This window comes from Doryrhamphus excisus, linkage group LG1 (assembly GCF_037039965.1).
Source record: "Doryrhamphus excisus strain RoL-2023G ecotype Guam linkage group LG1, RoL_Dexc_Guam_v1.1, whole genome shotgun sequence".
NCBI lineage: Eukaryota > Metazoa > Chordata > Actinopteri > Syngnathiformes > Syngnathidae > Doryrhamphus > Doryrhamphus excisus.
Window position 1 is genome coordinate 24,137,397 of NC_136357.1, and position 15,906 is coordinate 24,153,302.

General features: G+C 40.3%; 2 protein-coding genes and 1 long non-coding RNA gene across 3 annotated transcripts in view; 2 read left to right on the plus strand and 1 right to left on the minus strand.

The window, feature by feature from the left end:
* The window catches only part of LOC131132124 (uncharacterized), a 28,687-nt gene extending 24,659 nt beyond the window's left edge, over positions 1 to 4,028 (plus strand). The window contains exon 3 of the long non-coding RNA XR_009130310.2: positions 2,989 to 4,028. This is a non-coding gene — a long non-coding RNA (uncharacterized LOC131132124). The remainder of the gene's footprint in view (positions 1 to 2,988) is intronic.
* Positions 1 to 15,906, plus strand: part of LOC131132447 (hatching enzyme 1.2-like) — a 147,688-nt gene that overhangs the window by 81,864 nt on the left and 49,918 nt on the right. The gene's annotated exons all lie outside the window — the stretch shown is intronic.
* Positions 1,445 to 11,419, minus strand: dok4 (docking protein 4). Its single transcript, XM_058077436.2, has 9 exons — positions 11,017 to 11,419; positions 9,024 to 9,366; positions 7,238 to 7,345; positions 6,374 to 6,488; positions 3,836 to 3,955; positions 3,319 to 3,508; positions 2,965 to 3,100; positions 2,149 to 2,260; positions 1,445 to 1,844 (listed from the first exon to the last, which is right to left on the minus strand). The coding sequence occupies exons 2-9, from the start codon at positions 9,087 to 9,089 to the stop codon at positions 1,699 to 1,701; spliced, it is 993 nt and encodes a 330-aa protein (XP_057933419.2). The 5' UTR covers positions 9,090 to 9,366; positions 11,017 to 11,419; the 3' UTR covers positions 1,445 to 1,698.

Here is a 15,906-nt window from a genome sequence, read left to right on the forward strand (position 1 = left end):
AAATTGTTAGCCTCTAAAGTATAAAAATGACTTAATGAAGTCAAATAAATTCAGACTTGATAAGTAGTTGATATGTAGTATTCTACACTGGTCACCAGGTGTCAGTAATGTTACATTAACCACTGCGAGAAGTCCCAATAGTAAATAGATAATGTACAACACTGTGACTGTAAAATAACAGTATAATGTGTTACAGTGTGGTGTCTTGATTTGACATAGCTGTCAATATACTGTCTCCTACAGTGGATCTGGTGGGCCCACTTCTCCACTCCCATGGTTTCACTTACCTTCTCGCTATGGTGGACAGGCCCACCAATTTTTGGATTTTCCTAGTACTTCTACTTACTGGGACTGTCTAGATAAAAAATAAATAAATAAAAAATATCTAAATAAAAAATCTTTTTGTTGACTTGGGTAAGGAACTATGTGTGCATTGCACCCTGAGCTCTGCTAATACGTACTATTGTAATAAAATAAAACCAAAAACAATGGTTTTTATTTTTACAGAATTTTGTCGCATGCAAGTTAAGCAGAATAGTTTTAATTTAAATATTTCAATAATATAAATACAATTATAAATATCCAAAACTCTTCTATATGCCATGTGGGAAATCAGTACACATAATGTATGTACTGAACAGAAAGCAACCAAGTCATTCATTATTCTATGATGTATTTTTGCACATCTGGTGTTACCAGTATTATCAGTATTACTAGTGTAATGCCAGGGGTGTCCAAAGTGCGGCCCACTGCTGCTTTTTATTGGCAGCAAATTCTGAAAATAGAATTTAACAAGAAAACATTTTTTTTAAGAATAACGTTATTATTATAAAAAAAAATTTATTGCAGTATGAAGTTGAAATATTACAGAAAAAAGTTGTAATAATATGAGAATATAAAGATGTCATTTTTGGAAAATTAGGTTGGGGGAAAAGTTATTTTATAGGAATAAAGTCAAAGTATTATGGGAATAAAATCCTAACTTTTTTACTTCCACAATGAACAGACTATTTAAGACTGAATATGTGGATAATGAACAAATATAAAATGAATATTTAAATAAATATAATTTTAAAACGGAAATTTTTTTTATAATCTGCAGCAATTTTACATAATTAAAGCAAATATATTAAAACTAAAAAGTTGTAATCTAATGAGAAAAAGTTTTAATATTATGAGAATAACATCTTGATAGTATGAAAAAAAACATTTTTGTAGCAAACAAAATTGCAATATAAAAAAATAAAAGTATTTTTGGGAAAATTAGGTTGGGGAAAAAGTTATAATGTTATGAGAATAAAGTCTAAATACTATAGGGAATTAAGAGAAAAATATTTACAAGATGAAAGTTCATCTTCAACATTTAAAAAAAAACAGTAGGAATGGAAAAAGTTGAAATAAAAAAAATAAAGAAAAATAAAATATAAATGTAAATGAATAATAAAATGCCTTTTCAACTACATCTTTGTTTGTTTCTTTTGGCACAAAGCTTTTTTTTCTTGAAATATTTATAGTATTTATAGCAGAAGCAACACAAATGATCAAAGTGACCCTTGCATCCTTGCATTTTTCGGTATGTGGCCCTTTGGACACCCCTGATTGTAGACATCTTTCAAAAGATGTGTAGTTTTATTCTTTATCTTTAACAAACTTGTATGTGTATAGAAAGTATAATAAAGCTTCTTGAGTACGGATGTGTTATGGTCTGGGGAAGGTGCAAAGCGGTGATGGGAAATGTGTGTGTATGTGCGGCTGGGAGTGTGCATGCATGTTTGTAAGGGGCAGAGAGGCATAGCGCTCGGTAGGAAGACAAGCCGACAGCAGCAGCTCCTCTGAGGCGTGACCTGTGGGCAAAGAACAAACAGTTGTTTTCCCCATATACACATATCATATCATATCATATCATATCATATCATATCATATCATATCATATCATATCATATCATATCATATCATATCATATCATATCATATCATATCATATCATATCTGCCTGCTCAGGTGTGATATCAACAATGTACGGAATGTGAATGTGAGAATGCTACTTCAAACACTTCCTGCACACGTAAATAAGGATTTCCAAGCAGATGGGATAAGTTCCTGCTTGTGAGCATGCAAAGGAGGTCCATAAAGGATGGTGCCAGCCTACCGCCTACAGAGTCAGCGTGAGTTCCGGTGATATGGTGCCAGTAGGCCGATCTGGGCAGTATGGCTGTCGGGGTTGATGGGTAGGAGTTTGATTCTGAACCTCGAAACATCAACTGGAAATAAAAAAGACAACATCCGAAACATAAAACAAGTATATTTGGACGTCTATCCAGCCATCCATCCATCTTCTATGCCACTTATCCTCACTAAGGTCACGGCTATGCTGGAACCTATCCCAGCTGACTCTGCTTTGATTTGAAGTCGTGTGAGTAAAAATGAGTATTCCCCATGGTAGTAGCAGTTGTTGTGCTGCCCCATGCTGTGCTGTCATTTTGTGTATGCACCGTGATTGTAGTAAGTGTTCTGTCTCATAACCCCCCTTTTACATGTCACTGCCAGTTCAGCGTTAGCTTTTACTTGCCTAATTAAAGAGCCCCTTCCTTTTAAGCAAGCTGAAGTGCCTCTCTTGTGGGACTTAAATGGCAAGAACGGGGGCCTCAATTTATGATCCACAATGGTTGCAAGTAGCCTCCGGGCCATGTGTTTTAGACTCCTGATATGGGAAATGATAGACAGGAGTGAGCAAACTATGACCTGCGGGGCATATACAGCCCGCCCATCCATCTGAAGAGAGACAAAGAAGCAAATATATGACAAAGTTCTGCAGAAAAGTCCAATTTAATCTAATATTTGAGTGTTTCTTGCCATTTGTCTTTGTGTTGTTGCATTTTTCCTGTGTTTTTGTTTGATTGTGTGTGCATCGCAGAGAGATTGTTAGTTCAACATCTTGTAAGACTAAAGACAGATGGGATCTCACTCTGCTTTTCTTCTCCATCTCCAGCAGAACCTTCTTATGCTGCTCAGCAATTGCCAGGGTGGAAGAGTGAACCATTTGATATATCTGCTCTCCTTCTCTGGTCTGGAACGTGTAGAGACCTTCACCGCTGTCACACCTATAAAAACGGAACAGGAGCAAGTGCCAGGAAAACTGACATGACACCGGTATCATTCCATTGAATGTATCATAGACAAACATGTATCGGGGTTATCAATCCGAAGCTAATTCTACAGACCATTGTTTCATCTGACATTAGGGGTGTAAAGGTACATGCATTCCCAATCAGTCATTTGTATTTCGTTGGTCTATAAAATGACGTGTAATGAAGTGTACCTTCCTGCCTCAAAGGTGAAGCGAGTGGCGTCACGCCCGTAGCGACGCAAGGAGCTGAGTGGCCAGGTCACCAGCTTGGTGCGGGGGTTGTGAATGTCCCAAAGGTAAATGTTCTCATGGGTGATCTGCATCATGCATTCTCCATAGATGTCCAAGTTGGGGCAAGGTAGGAGGAACACATTGAAGCGCTCTAGAAAAAGAAAGTCAATGTCCAAAATGCGTCATTTCTAGGAAAAAATGGTCAGTTTATGTCAACATGTGTTGTAGTATTGTCATGTTTTAGTGTACATGTTTTGGCAAAAGCAGATTTATGATACATGAAAATCAATAAAAACAGCCAAAAAATGGTGGCATTCTCTCACAGATGCTGTCTGATTGTTATTGGACTGCTCTCAGCACCAGTAACCACCATCATTTGGGCCCAAAATAGTCCCATGTCAGCCAATGGGATCCTCCGGCTTAGGGCCACTGACATTTTCTTTCAGTTGACTTTTGTGTGTGTATTTGGAAATTAGACCTGTGTGTTCACATTGCATCCCAGCTGCCAGGAGATCTGGTTCTCCCATGATGATGTCATTGACCCTAGTTCCCAAACACTCGATGGACAGTGTCTTGAACCAGTCTTCAGCCTCCAGTTCTAGAGAAAAAGAGAAAAGCAGACCAATAGATTTACAAAATCCCACTCATATATGCAGTCCATTTCACTTATAATTTCACAGAGTACACCAATATTATGAACACTGCTGTTCTTGATTCGTCCCACAAGCAACAAACAAACTACAGTAAAGTCTCGTTATATTGATATTGAGTCGGAAAAAATATCGATATAACCGGACTGTCGATATATCCGATCCTGCGCCGAACTGCATTAAAAGTGGGCAATAATGCACTTGACGATGTTGAGCAGCTTAAATCAATCTTTGCTTAAGGATTTCAATACCAAAAAAGAACACGGCAAACGGCTGCTTCCAGTCAACTTTATTTTTCACACTTCCACCACCAGAGCACAGCACACACACCGATTCTCGCACTTCCTGGTTCACAGGTCATGCTCAACCCGCCCCACATAGCTGGCCAAACACATGCCTGCAACAGAAGAACCAACTGCGTTTGTGGTTTCTCTCGTGTGTATAGAATCTATACACACGAGAGAAACCACGAACGCCAGCATGTACATATGAAAAACAGTGATTATTGCAAGCAATAAAAAGATATCTGAATACAACACAATTAAATACATGTATTTGTACACTTGTGTCTTCGTTGGAATAGGTGTGTATGCTATGTCAGTTGGTTCTTCTGTTGCAGGCATGTGTTTGGCCAGCTATGTGGGGCGGGTTGAGCATGACCTGTGAACCAGGAAGTGCGGGAATCGGTGTGTGTGCTGTGCTCTGGTGGTAAAAGTGTGAAAAATAAAGTTGACTGGAAGCAGCCGTTCGCCGTGTTCTTTTTTGGTATTGAAATCCTTAAGCAAAGATTGATTTAAGCTGCTTTTGTATCGATATAAGCAGACCAAATTGGCTGGCGGGAGATGAAAAGGGCATCGTAGTAACCGGATTATCATAATAACCGGGTATCGTACTAACGGAACTAATTATATCATAAAAGAATAGAAATTTGCCGGGAAATGAAAATAGTATCGTAATAAGCAGTACTTCGATATAACCGATATCGATACAGTAACGAGACTTTACTGTATTTGGATTTTTTAATGGTTTCAGCAGCGCGGTGAGTGTGTATTTGTGTGTCCTACATGTGAAGTGATATAAGCACATGTTGTAAATAAATTGTGTGGAACCTCGCCACTGTCCCAGACACCTTGCATGCCCTAAAGCCAGTTGCAAAGACGCCCATCACTGGGGCGTGCCCCACCATCGTCAAAGACACCCAGCAACTGGCCAGCAAAGTACTCCGAGCCACTGTTTGTACTTCTGGGTCAACTTGGTTCAAACCTTACTCCCTCACTCTATACCAGTTTTTCAAAAAAAAAAAAGACTTTAAAAAATGTAGTTTCATGGTCGATTATGGCCTATTATTAGTCAAAAATATTGAAATATGCATTACAGTTACTGTAATGTTACACATTACTGGCATTACATTGTTTATAAACAAATAATAGTGTAAATAAAAGTGTAAAAGTGACTATAGGTGTGTTATTCTATGTCTACAGGGCTCTAATAATGCTTAAAAACAAATTTAGAAAGTCATAAACAGGTTTTCTATTTTCTAACTACAAAACTATTAATATTGAATCCTACGTGGTGGAAATTCCCTTATCACAGTGTGGTCTGGAACTAATTAACTGCCATAAACGAGAGATGAGTGTGTACATTTCAAATTTGCACTGTAACTTATAAAAAGGCCCATGGTGTTCCATGAGGCCAAAATGAGAAAGTAACTGTACAGTCACTAATTGCATTAATGAGTTATTTATGTGATAACTTTGACAGCCATAATTAAATTGTAAGCTTTATTTTAGTTACCCCGCCTCTCGCCCGAAGACAGCTGGGATAGGCTCCAGCACCCCCCGCAGCCCTTGTGAGGATTAGCGATAGAAAATGAATGAATGAGTGAAACTTTATTTTAGGTGTTGGTCCAACTACCTGACACCTGACTACAATGTGACACGCCTGAAAGCACTGCATGCATCGTATGTAGGGCTGCAACCCTGGTGAGGTGTTCCAGGCATGCCTAGCCGGGAGAAGCCCCCGGGGCAGACCGAGGACACGCTGGAGGGATTATGTCTCACAGCTGGCCTGGGAACGCCTTGGTGTCCTCCTGATGGAGCTGGAGGAGGTGGCCGGGGACCAGGGACCGGGAAGTCTGGGCTTCCGTACTGAGACTGCTGCGACCCGGATAAGCGGAAGACAATGGAATGGAATGAAATGAAGGCAATGTGAGTAATATCCAGCAGGAAGTGGAAGTTGTAATGAATATGCATGTGCATGTCCATGTGCAAGCTTTCTGTTCCTGTTGAGTGCTGGTTGTGGCGATAAACCAGACCAGTAAACCCTCCCAGAGTCTATGATACTGTAGGATGTACTCCAAGCATTACCTGATTCACAGGTGAAAGTGCGTGAAGTGTCGTCAGTCAGTACAATGGCCACTGCCTGTCGCTTTGTGTCCCGAGGAAGCCGTGTCACACTCTTAACGTTGCTAATTTCTGTCACCTAGGCAACACAGTAAACATGGAGTGGTTATGAGTATTTCATCATACTTGCTACATCGCAGTTCACCTTTCACAGAATTCACGTTTAACATGTTTATTGTGTTCGGCATCCTGATTGGCTAAGGGACTAGACCATTGTCAATCAATCTCCTCTGTGCCTTCCTCTGCAGTGGAGAATGCTTTTGGCTTGCCAAATTCACTTAAATGTTCGATGACGAGCAGTGTGATGATGAAGTGCTGTATCTTTACAAGTTTTATCCCCGACAACACCAACAATGTCCACAAAATGATATTCAAAATGCACCTCCGGTTGCACCCAAAAGAAGGAAGAGGAAGAGGTTGCAGCTGTAGGGCCCCTTCCATGCGAGTTCCCCGCAACACAACACAGCAGTCCGGGCAAAGTGAGGGGGAACTACCACTGGGCCTATGGAGCCGAATATCCAACGTCCAAAGTGAAACTAAATTCACCATGATACTAAATGGACTTTTCTGCATTGTGGTGTTGCATGTTATTCTTCCTGCCGGTGACGGGAGTCGAGTAGCAACCAACTTTGAGGCGCATTACTGCACCGAACGTGATACGGCAACCGGATCGGCCCGATCTTGTGGACAAAGTCGAAATCCAATCTTCAAAAATACAAAGGATCCTGAATATTGGATCAGGACATCCCCAGTTCCTACCCCGTATTTGATCGGGAAATGTACAAATTCAGCCACAAATCTCAAGCACATACCAAAGAACACCTTTACCTTTGGGCAAGCTCTGATGTTGGCAGATTTTTCATCAGCGTATTTCTCCAGTCGACGAGGCCCTTTACTGGACGGCTTCTTGAAAACTAGCCAGCAACGGCGATAAATCTGTAACACACAACAAGAGCATGTTTGGACATAATGTTTACTGAAATGTGGGAGGAAACTGGAGTACGCTCGTATGGGGAGAACATGCAAACTCCACACAGAGATGCCCAGGCAGGGATTCAAACCCAGGTCTTCCCAATCTCCATACTGTGTGACCAACATGCTACCCACTTTCAAAGAAGTCAAATCAACTAAATACTAAAATACTAGGTGTGCTCCGATCGGAGTTTTATGCTGCCAGTTCTACTGATACTGATACTAATCATCCAGGACTGAAATCGTCCAATACCGATTACATGTGTTAGCATTTAGGTTCCACGTGGAAAACATTGTTGCTCTAATCTGAAAAATGATTGACAGACAGCCTGTTACTGAGTCAAAAAAGTTAACTTAACAAGTTCACATATCGATATAATGCAGTGTTCCAAGTTTGCTGCTGAAAGACAAGTGGATGGTAGGGCTGGGCTATATGGACCAAAACGATACGGGCCAAACCAACAAATGTTGTTGTTTCATTCGTTACAGACACAGAGTAACAAACTTACAAAGTAGCCAAGATGGAAGTAAAGGCATATTCTCTGAACCCATTGTCAAATCACTGCAGAGTCAAACGTCGTTTTGTTCGCACCAATGTTTGTATGATTCAGTTTTTGTCAAAAATCGCTACTAAAACAATTTCATAAACATTGGACGGAACAAACTAGTCTGCTTGCCTGTTCACTATGCAAAAGGGTCATTCAGGGGCCACACTGACCACCACAACTACTCGTGGTGACCAGTCCCAGGAGACACACCCACCAGGGAACTCCACACCAAAAACTGAATTGAAGAAGCATTTTGGATTCTAGGTGAAACGTCAACCAACAAGAAGAGTCCAGTTGCCTGGATTCAACCTTATGCGGATTATCCTGACCTGGATGACTGACAACATACACATATATATATATTGTTTTATAAGATTACTGCTGATTATTACATTTTTGCTGGTGGCGCTATTTTTTCTTGTTAAATTATATTTTCATCTTGTGTTCCCACCATTTACATTAAATACCGGACACATCGATCCAGAACATACCAAACAAACATGCTCAATGGCTGACATGTCTGCTGAGTATGCCGGAATGTTTTCAGCTTCCAGGAATCGTGTACAGACCCTGCATTATCGTGCTGCAACACAAGATGATGGATGTGGATGAGTGGAACCACAATGGGTAGCACAATATCTGTGCGTTCAGTAGAATGCACTTGTGTTGCGGATGGAGCGGCCTATGGTGGCGGGGGGGTTATAGTATGGGCAAACCCATCTGATGTTTGATCATTAACACCAGAATGATTCACACAAGACTTAGGAAAATGTGACATGGTCACATGACATCAAATGGAGCTCTTTGGATACAGCAAGTGGAGTCAACAGCGGAATGGTGAATATGCGTCCAACATCAGCATCCCTACTGTCAAACACGCAGGTGGAAACATTCTGCTTTGGGGATAATTCTCCGAGCAAAATCCCTCCTAAGATGGGTTCAATCCCGGTGAGCAAGCAAAAGAAACACCTGACCGACGAGACTTTCTACACCAGCGACGAAACCACCTTTTGCTTTGAGATCAAATACTTCCTGTATGAAGTTTCCTTTTGTTCTTGTTAATGAAGAAATGAGGAGTTCAAGTACAGACTTACCCCAAGCTTTCGGCTGCGCATGCGCACGTAACCCTGCTTGACAATGTCATTGAAGTTGGAGGCCATCTCTGGAGATCATCCAGATGTTTCCTCACCCTCTTAACTGGTCTGGTACATTCCTTCCATTCAACTCCAAATCACTGTTTCCGAATGTCCTCTGTGGCGTGAAGCTGCTTCTCACATGTCCCCGTCTCTCCTAAACTTTTTATCTTCTCACTTTTTACAGAAGATTTTCTGGTTTTAGTTTTTAGCTGTTGGTCCTCTGGAGTTTTCAACATCATCTGGGTCCCGTTCCTTCACTGTTCACCAGACAAGTGTTGCCTTATCGTCGTCATTGCTATGACTAAGAAAAGGAGTGAGAGAGAGAGAGAGGACCATAAATGGATACATATTGACGGACATATTATTTATTGAAGAGTGAGGAGCACAACATTAGCATTCATTATTCATGGATGTTATTAAGGCTAAGTGCGCAGGATGGCTTGTAATGGTGTTGTGTGTTTGTGCACGAATATTTTAATAAGAAAAACACCTGAGGCATATGGGATTTGTATTGCAGCTAAATCAGGCATTGGCAAACCATGGCCCGCAAGCTACAGAGGGTACTTAATTACTTTTTTTTGGGGGGGGGGGGGGTAGTACAAACATACAGTACCTCTTCTCACACACATGGAGGGGTAGGATTTAATAAGCTTTGCTTCTTCCTACTCCTTTTGGACATGTGGAACTGGGAACTGATTATGGGATGCACTCAATTGTAATCTGATGCATGTTCAAATGAAACAAAACTATTATCATTACCATATTTGGCCTAGATATATCGGGATATGAGTTTTGGTCCATACTGCCCAGCCCCAATATATATATAATCCACAAACTCACATATACATATGCTTCTGTGGTGTGTGGTGACAGAGTCTAGTATTATTATTATTTGTGTTATTGTTAGTGTTATTACTATTACTTTTACTTCCAATTTTTTAGCATGTTGTTCTTCTTTTTCCTATTCCCATTGTATCTTGGAGTTATCTAGAATTTTGAGTACCTTATTTACTCGAGTCACTCTTCACAGAAACTGGCGGACTTTGTGGAGGATTCTGTGTTGCAGCTCAGGGAGGCAGAGACAAGGACCAGATCCAGGGGTGGATGGCCATTGGGAGCACTGGGGGATTTGCTCATCAATAATGGGCCGATTGACGGATGTTTTATTTATTTATTTATTGCTGTGTCTAGCCTTGGTACCTGCAGTGACTAACTCTCCCGGGCTGGCCTGGGAACATGCCGCTGCAGACACAACACAACAGTGGAGGCGGGTTGGCACAGTCAGGGCTGCCCCTCCCTTGTCTGTGTGTTGTGGGTTTCCACAATCCATGGGGTACCCCTTTTTTTTCACAAGGGGGTGCATTCTCCGGAAATGCACAAATGATGGGCATTGCTGCCATGATGCAAGTCAACCCATAGGTGGGGGTTCAAAGCTAGCCTTGGACAGGGTTTTTTTCTGTAACAAGGGGTGGCAGGTAGGAGGGCAGTCTGAGCCAAAAAGTCCAGGGCCAAATGTTTGCTGAAGTCCACTCCTGACCAGATCCGGTACTTTCTCCACAGGCATAATACATTCATACAAATGCAGTCCGAGTAACAGTTACACAATTAATGACACCTTAGCTTTACTTTTTTAATTTGGCTAGCACCCTAGTGAGTATAAGCGGACTAGAAAATTGATTTATGGATGAATTTGACTAGCTGTAGCCGAGGTGAATAACGAACAATTTAACAGAGAGTACCCGTGAGTCTCGCATCATTTTTTAAATCGTTTTGAACGACTCGTTCACGACTCGCACAACTCTAGAACGCAGTCGTTTGCATCTTTATCGTCTTCAAACTAGTACTGTTTTGACATTTCAGTCATTGAATATTAATAGTTATGAATGTAAACAAATGCCAGATTAATTAAAAGTGAGACCGGAAATAAAAGCTTTATCCCTGGTGGACTTACCTGCAGGACGAGGGCGTCAGTCAGAAAGAGCATCACGAGCCCACAACTCGAATTAAAAAAAAAATCAAAAATCACAGTTCCCGTAGCTTCACTTTGCCTCTGAGTAGCATGTATTAATATGTATATGCTCATATAGAACTATAACATATTAGGGAACCGCGTTACCGTCGCTGGTTGTCCTGGCAGACTGAAGAAAATGTAACCACCAGCCAAACTCCTCCAGGGCACCGCCTTCTACCGTAATGCTTCCAAAAGCCTCAGCAACAACACATTATTATACGCAGCAGCGGAAAGATTGATGAAAGGTGCTGTCTGTCATCTTAGATACCGCAATGGGGGCGCTGGCGTTCCAACATACGACATCCCGCCTTCTACCTGCTCAGCCATGACTGTTAATTGTCATAGCGCCTCTGAGACTCCCTGTATGTGTACGTGCGGACACGTGCGTGTGCACGAGCCGTGAGCGCGTGACAGACATGAACGCCAATCCTCCTTTTGAGCTGAACAGAAAAAAGATAAGCATATTTTTGGGTGTATTGTTATATTTTGGAAGGGTAAAAAAGAGTCATTTGGAGCCGAGGAGGAATACCGCCTTGAAACAAAAAGTACATTTGCTTTCAATGTGTTCAAATAAGTCTTATACATATATTAAAGCGAAGATTTGTTTGCCTAAATGAAGCATTTCAAGCTTAAATACGACTACATAAAGTGAAATACAAATATAAGGCATTCACATATGCATACAAAGACATTGTGATGATATGTAGTATTCAACGCTGATCACTAGGTGTCAGTAATGTTTGTTTGTTTGTCATTTTATTTCAAGCAAAAAACAAACAAATGAAATGCACTGTCGCAAACATACAACAAGATACACACAAATCAGCACAATCAAGACCACAACAGTCTTGAGCAAGAAGAAATGATATATATAACACATTGAAAGCTCGAAATGGAGTAGGAAGAAGTAAAACTTATTAAATCCCACCCCAATATCTATAGCAGAGGTAGGGAACCTATGGCTCGGGAGCCAGGTAGGGCTTTTTTGATGACTGTATCTGGCTCTCAAGCATTTCTTACCACAATAAAAATGTATTTTTGCTAACATTTTAAAGTAAACATCACAGAAATGACAGAAATATCACAGAAATATTAAAAATCAACAACTTTTTTATGCATTTTAATTCGTCCATCTATTTTCTACTGCAATACGGCCGACCATATCCATCTTTCCTGATATTTTCCAGGTCAAACACCAAAACTTGATTATTACTGGTTAATGCGGTAGTCTACCTCGGTCATTGAGATGTCAACATGTAAATATAAACTTTTCTCCTTTAGTCAAATAGTCACCTAGCTAAAGCTGCAGAACCAAGCCTTCTGGCAAAGATGGCCAAAAGAATGAAATATACTGAGTATGGTGCAAAATTATGCAGCAGCAGAAGTTGTATTAATGGCATTGATTTATTATTATTATTATTATTATTATTAAAGTATTTGATTTATTATTAGACACTGCGCTGCTCACGAAAGTGTGCTGGCCACACCCCATTGGCGTGGGGTAGTGTGCCTGGTCTACACAATGAGAGCCCATTATATCTAAAACTGTTGGTCTTACATAAAAATGCACACATTTTATTGCATTCAATGTTTAAAAAAATGTATATGGCTCTCACAGATACACATTTTAAAATAACTGGCCTTCATGGCTCTCTTCGCCAAAAAGGTTCCCGACCCCTGATCTATAGGGTAATTCAATGGAAACCAAAAGCAGCTTTTTTTCCCTTTCTTCTTAGTGATACCTCAGCATTTATTAATATTTATACATGTGAAGGGATTTCTAATACCAGCCGTAGTACTACAAATACTTCAATGGTAGGCAACACCAGATACACAGCGAATACCATCAATGACAAAATGAACACCACAAGATAAGTAACAGTTAATCACCCATCCAACATGAACACAATTATACCTGAATCTTTCTGTATTGTAACCAGATACTCTGTTTGAATAGACATTGGAAACAGCAAATGTCTTGACATTGCTTCAGTTGAAGTCCCAAGTTATTCCACAGCTTAACCCCAGAAACTGATAAAGAGAAATATCTCCCGGTGGAATTTGCCTTTGGAATAATCAAATTCCCAAAACCTCATAAATCATACGGCGTATCTCTATGAGAAAATCTATTTTGGATATTAGCAGGTGGTGTATTGCGAAATACTTTAAACATAAACTTGGCTGTATATAATTTTACTAAATCGTGTATTTTTAGAATTTTTGAATTGAGAATTAATGGATTCGTGTGATCAAGATACCCAACCTTATGAATTATTCGCAATGCCCTCTTTTGTTGATGAAATAGTGATTCGATTGTTGTCTTATAGTTATTGCCCCATACTTCCACACAGTAGGTTAGATAAGAAAGAACTAAAGAACAGTACAGGGTATGGACTGCGCTGATGCTAATGCTACTGTAAAGTTGGGTAAGACACACAAGCACCAGACTAGATTGCCGGAAAAACTGGCTTTTATTGCAGGCTTGAATGATCTCTCCACAGGCAGAGTAATCAGGCTACTGTTGCAGCCATAAGCCGCTCCAAGCGAAAACTCAACTCTGAACCCTGACGTCACTTCCTGTCTGCCCACACTCAGCTCCCCGAGGACCAGCCCTTGTCTTATTTGTGTTTAAATCTCTTATTATATTTACTATATTGCGTAATTGGGATGTAAAGGTGACTATAGGGGTGTTAGTTCATGTTGGAGGGCTCTAGTATTGTAAAAAAAACATATTTAGAAGGCTGAAAATTGCTTTTTTTGTTTTAACTACAAAAATATTCAATTTATGAATAAGGAATTATACTTATCATAGTGGGGTCTGAAACCAATTTACCACCATAAATGAAAGCTTACTGTATGAATTTTTCAGCTAGCAAGAAATTCCCATCGACTGTCAACATAGCAACCATATAAGACAACATTTTAAAATATAAAAAGAATACATTTAGAAGCTTAAGAGTTTTCCCAAATACTGTAAGTGCAGGTGAAAAAATTGCAGCAAGGCTGGATAATTAGTGGGGGCTATTTCACACCACAGCCTCATGTTTATGATCATTTGGAAGGGACAATACATATTTAATAACATCCAATTACAGCAAATGCGGTGCTAGTTTCCCGACATCAAGGAAACTGACATAAAAGCTTAAACCACACAATTGCAGTCCAAATATCAGAATAAAAGTTTGACAATTCTAGTGATTTATAGCGTTTTACGTGCTGTCATTCGTGACTGTTTGATGATGTTCCGAAGTGTCAAGTTTGTCTTGTCTTTGTCTCGATCATTCCTTCTCAGATTAGGATTTCTAGAAAGGTTTTGAATATGGTTTGATGTTGTGTGTGCGTCTGCTGTTGAGCGGAGTGATGGATTATTATTCTCAGTTTGAATGTTGCTGTTGTATTGTTCCTCTGTGTCGTATCAGCAGTTAAAAAAGTAATGAGTCTGAGTCTATCATTCTCCAGATACGCTTGTTTATGGTCAGTACTTCTTCAGTACTTTAGTACTACAGTCTTTACTTGAGACTTGACTCCAAACTTGAGATTAATTGGAACATGCAAAACACTAACTCGCTCCCATTTCCGCTAAATATCATTCACATCATATTTGAATGTGTCTTCTGAATGCCTATGTATGTATTTACATGAATATTTTGGACTAATATGTCATATTCGCGGGGGTGCTGGAGCCTATCCCAGCTGTCTTCGGGCGAGAGGCGGGGTACACCCTGGACTGGTGGCCAGCCAATCACAGGACACATATAGACAAACAACCATTCACACTCACATTCATACCTATGGACAATTTGGAGTGGCCAATTAACCTAGCATGTTTTTGGAATGTGGGAGGAAACCGGAGTACCCGGAGAAAACCCACGCATGCACGGGGAGAACATGCAAACTCCACACAGAGATGGCCGAGGGTGGAATTGAACATCATAGTTCATAGAATTGAAGCATCATAGTGATGCTCCTTTTCTTCTGCTCTTTGTCAGACGTGAATTCATGTGGATATATTTTGCATGATGATGACTATTATACACATTGCAGCTGATTGTAATCTGCTTCTTCATGCTGCTTGTATTAGTGGCCTCGTGGGTGAGAAAGTGAAATAATGAACATAGGGAGACGCACACAAATCCAAAAGGAAAGAAACCCGTACAAACTCTCAGAGCAATATCGTCTGTTCCGTGCTGAGCCAACGGTTTTTGGAATCATCGTTACTGCCGTCGTGGGATCAATCAAACTGTCATCGTGCTCTCTTAATAGCCTGTGTGTGGGTGTGAGTATTACTCCTTGTTTCGTATCCAGTATGCTGCTCAAATGCTGTACCTACTGTCGTTTTCATGTTTTCATGTGTTTAGAACGACCTTGACCTTGATGTGATAGATGAGTTTTTCAGGAGTACTTCAAACACCTGGAAGTTGTTTTGCATTAATGCATACTAAAATGTAGTACTGTTCTACTGGGCATACAGTAACAATACAATAAAGCTGGGTTGGAACTGTGCAATGCTCCATATGATGCACTACACAACATTAATAGATCTTTAAACTTCTCCGTTTTGGTTCCATTTAGGCATCAGATGGAGAAGCATAATTGCTGGACAACAATGAATGTTGTAAAATGTGATTAATTTGATGTTTTATTGCTTGGATAAGCACAAACTGTACTTCCAGGGCTGGACTTAAATTGAAAAAAAGAAGGATGTGGGCCCCCCCCAAATGCCCGACTTCATACTTCATGTGGAGTTGAATAAATGTTGTTTCAGTCTGCCTGTGATGTCATCACCACGCTTTATCCTGGATTTGTACTTACTGTACTGTAAATACTTCA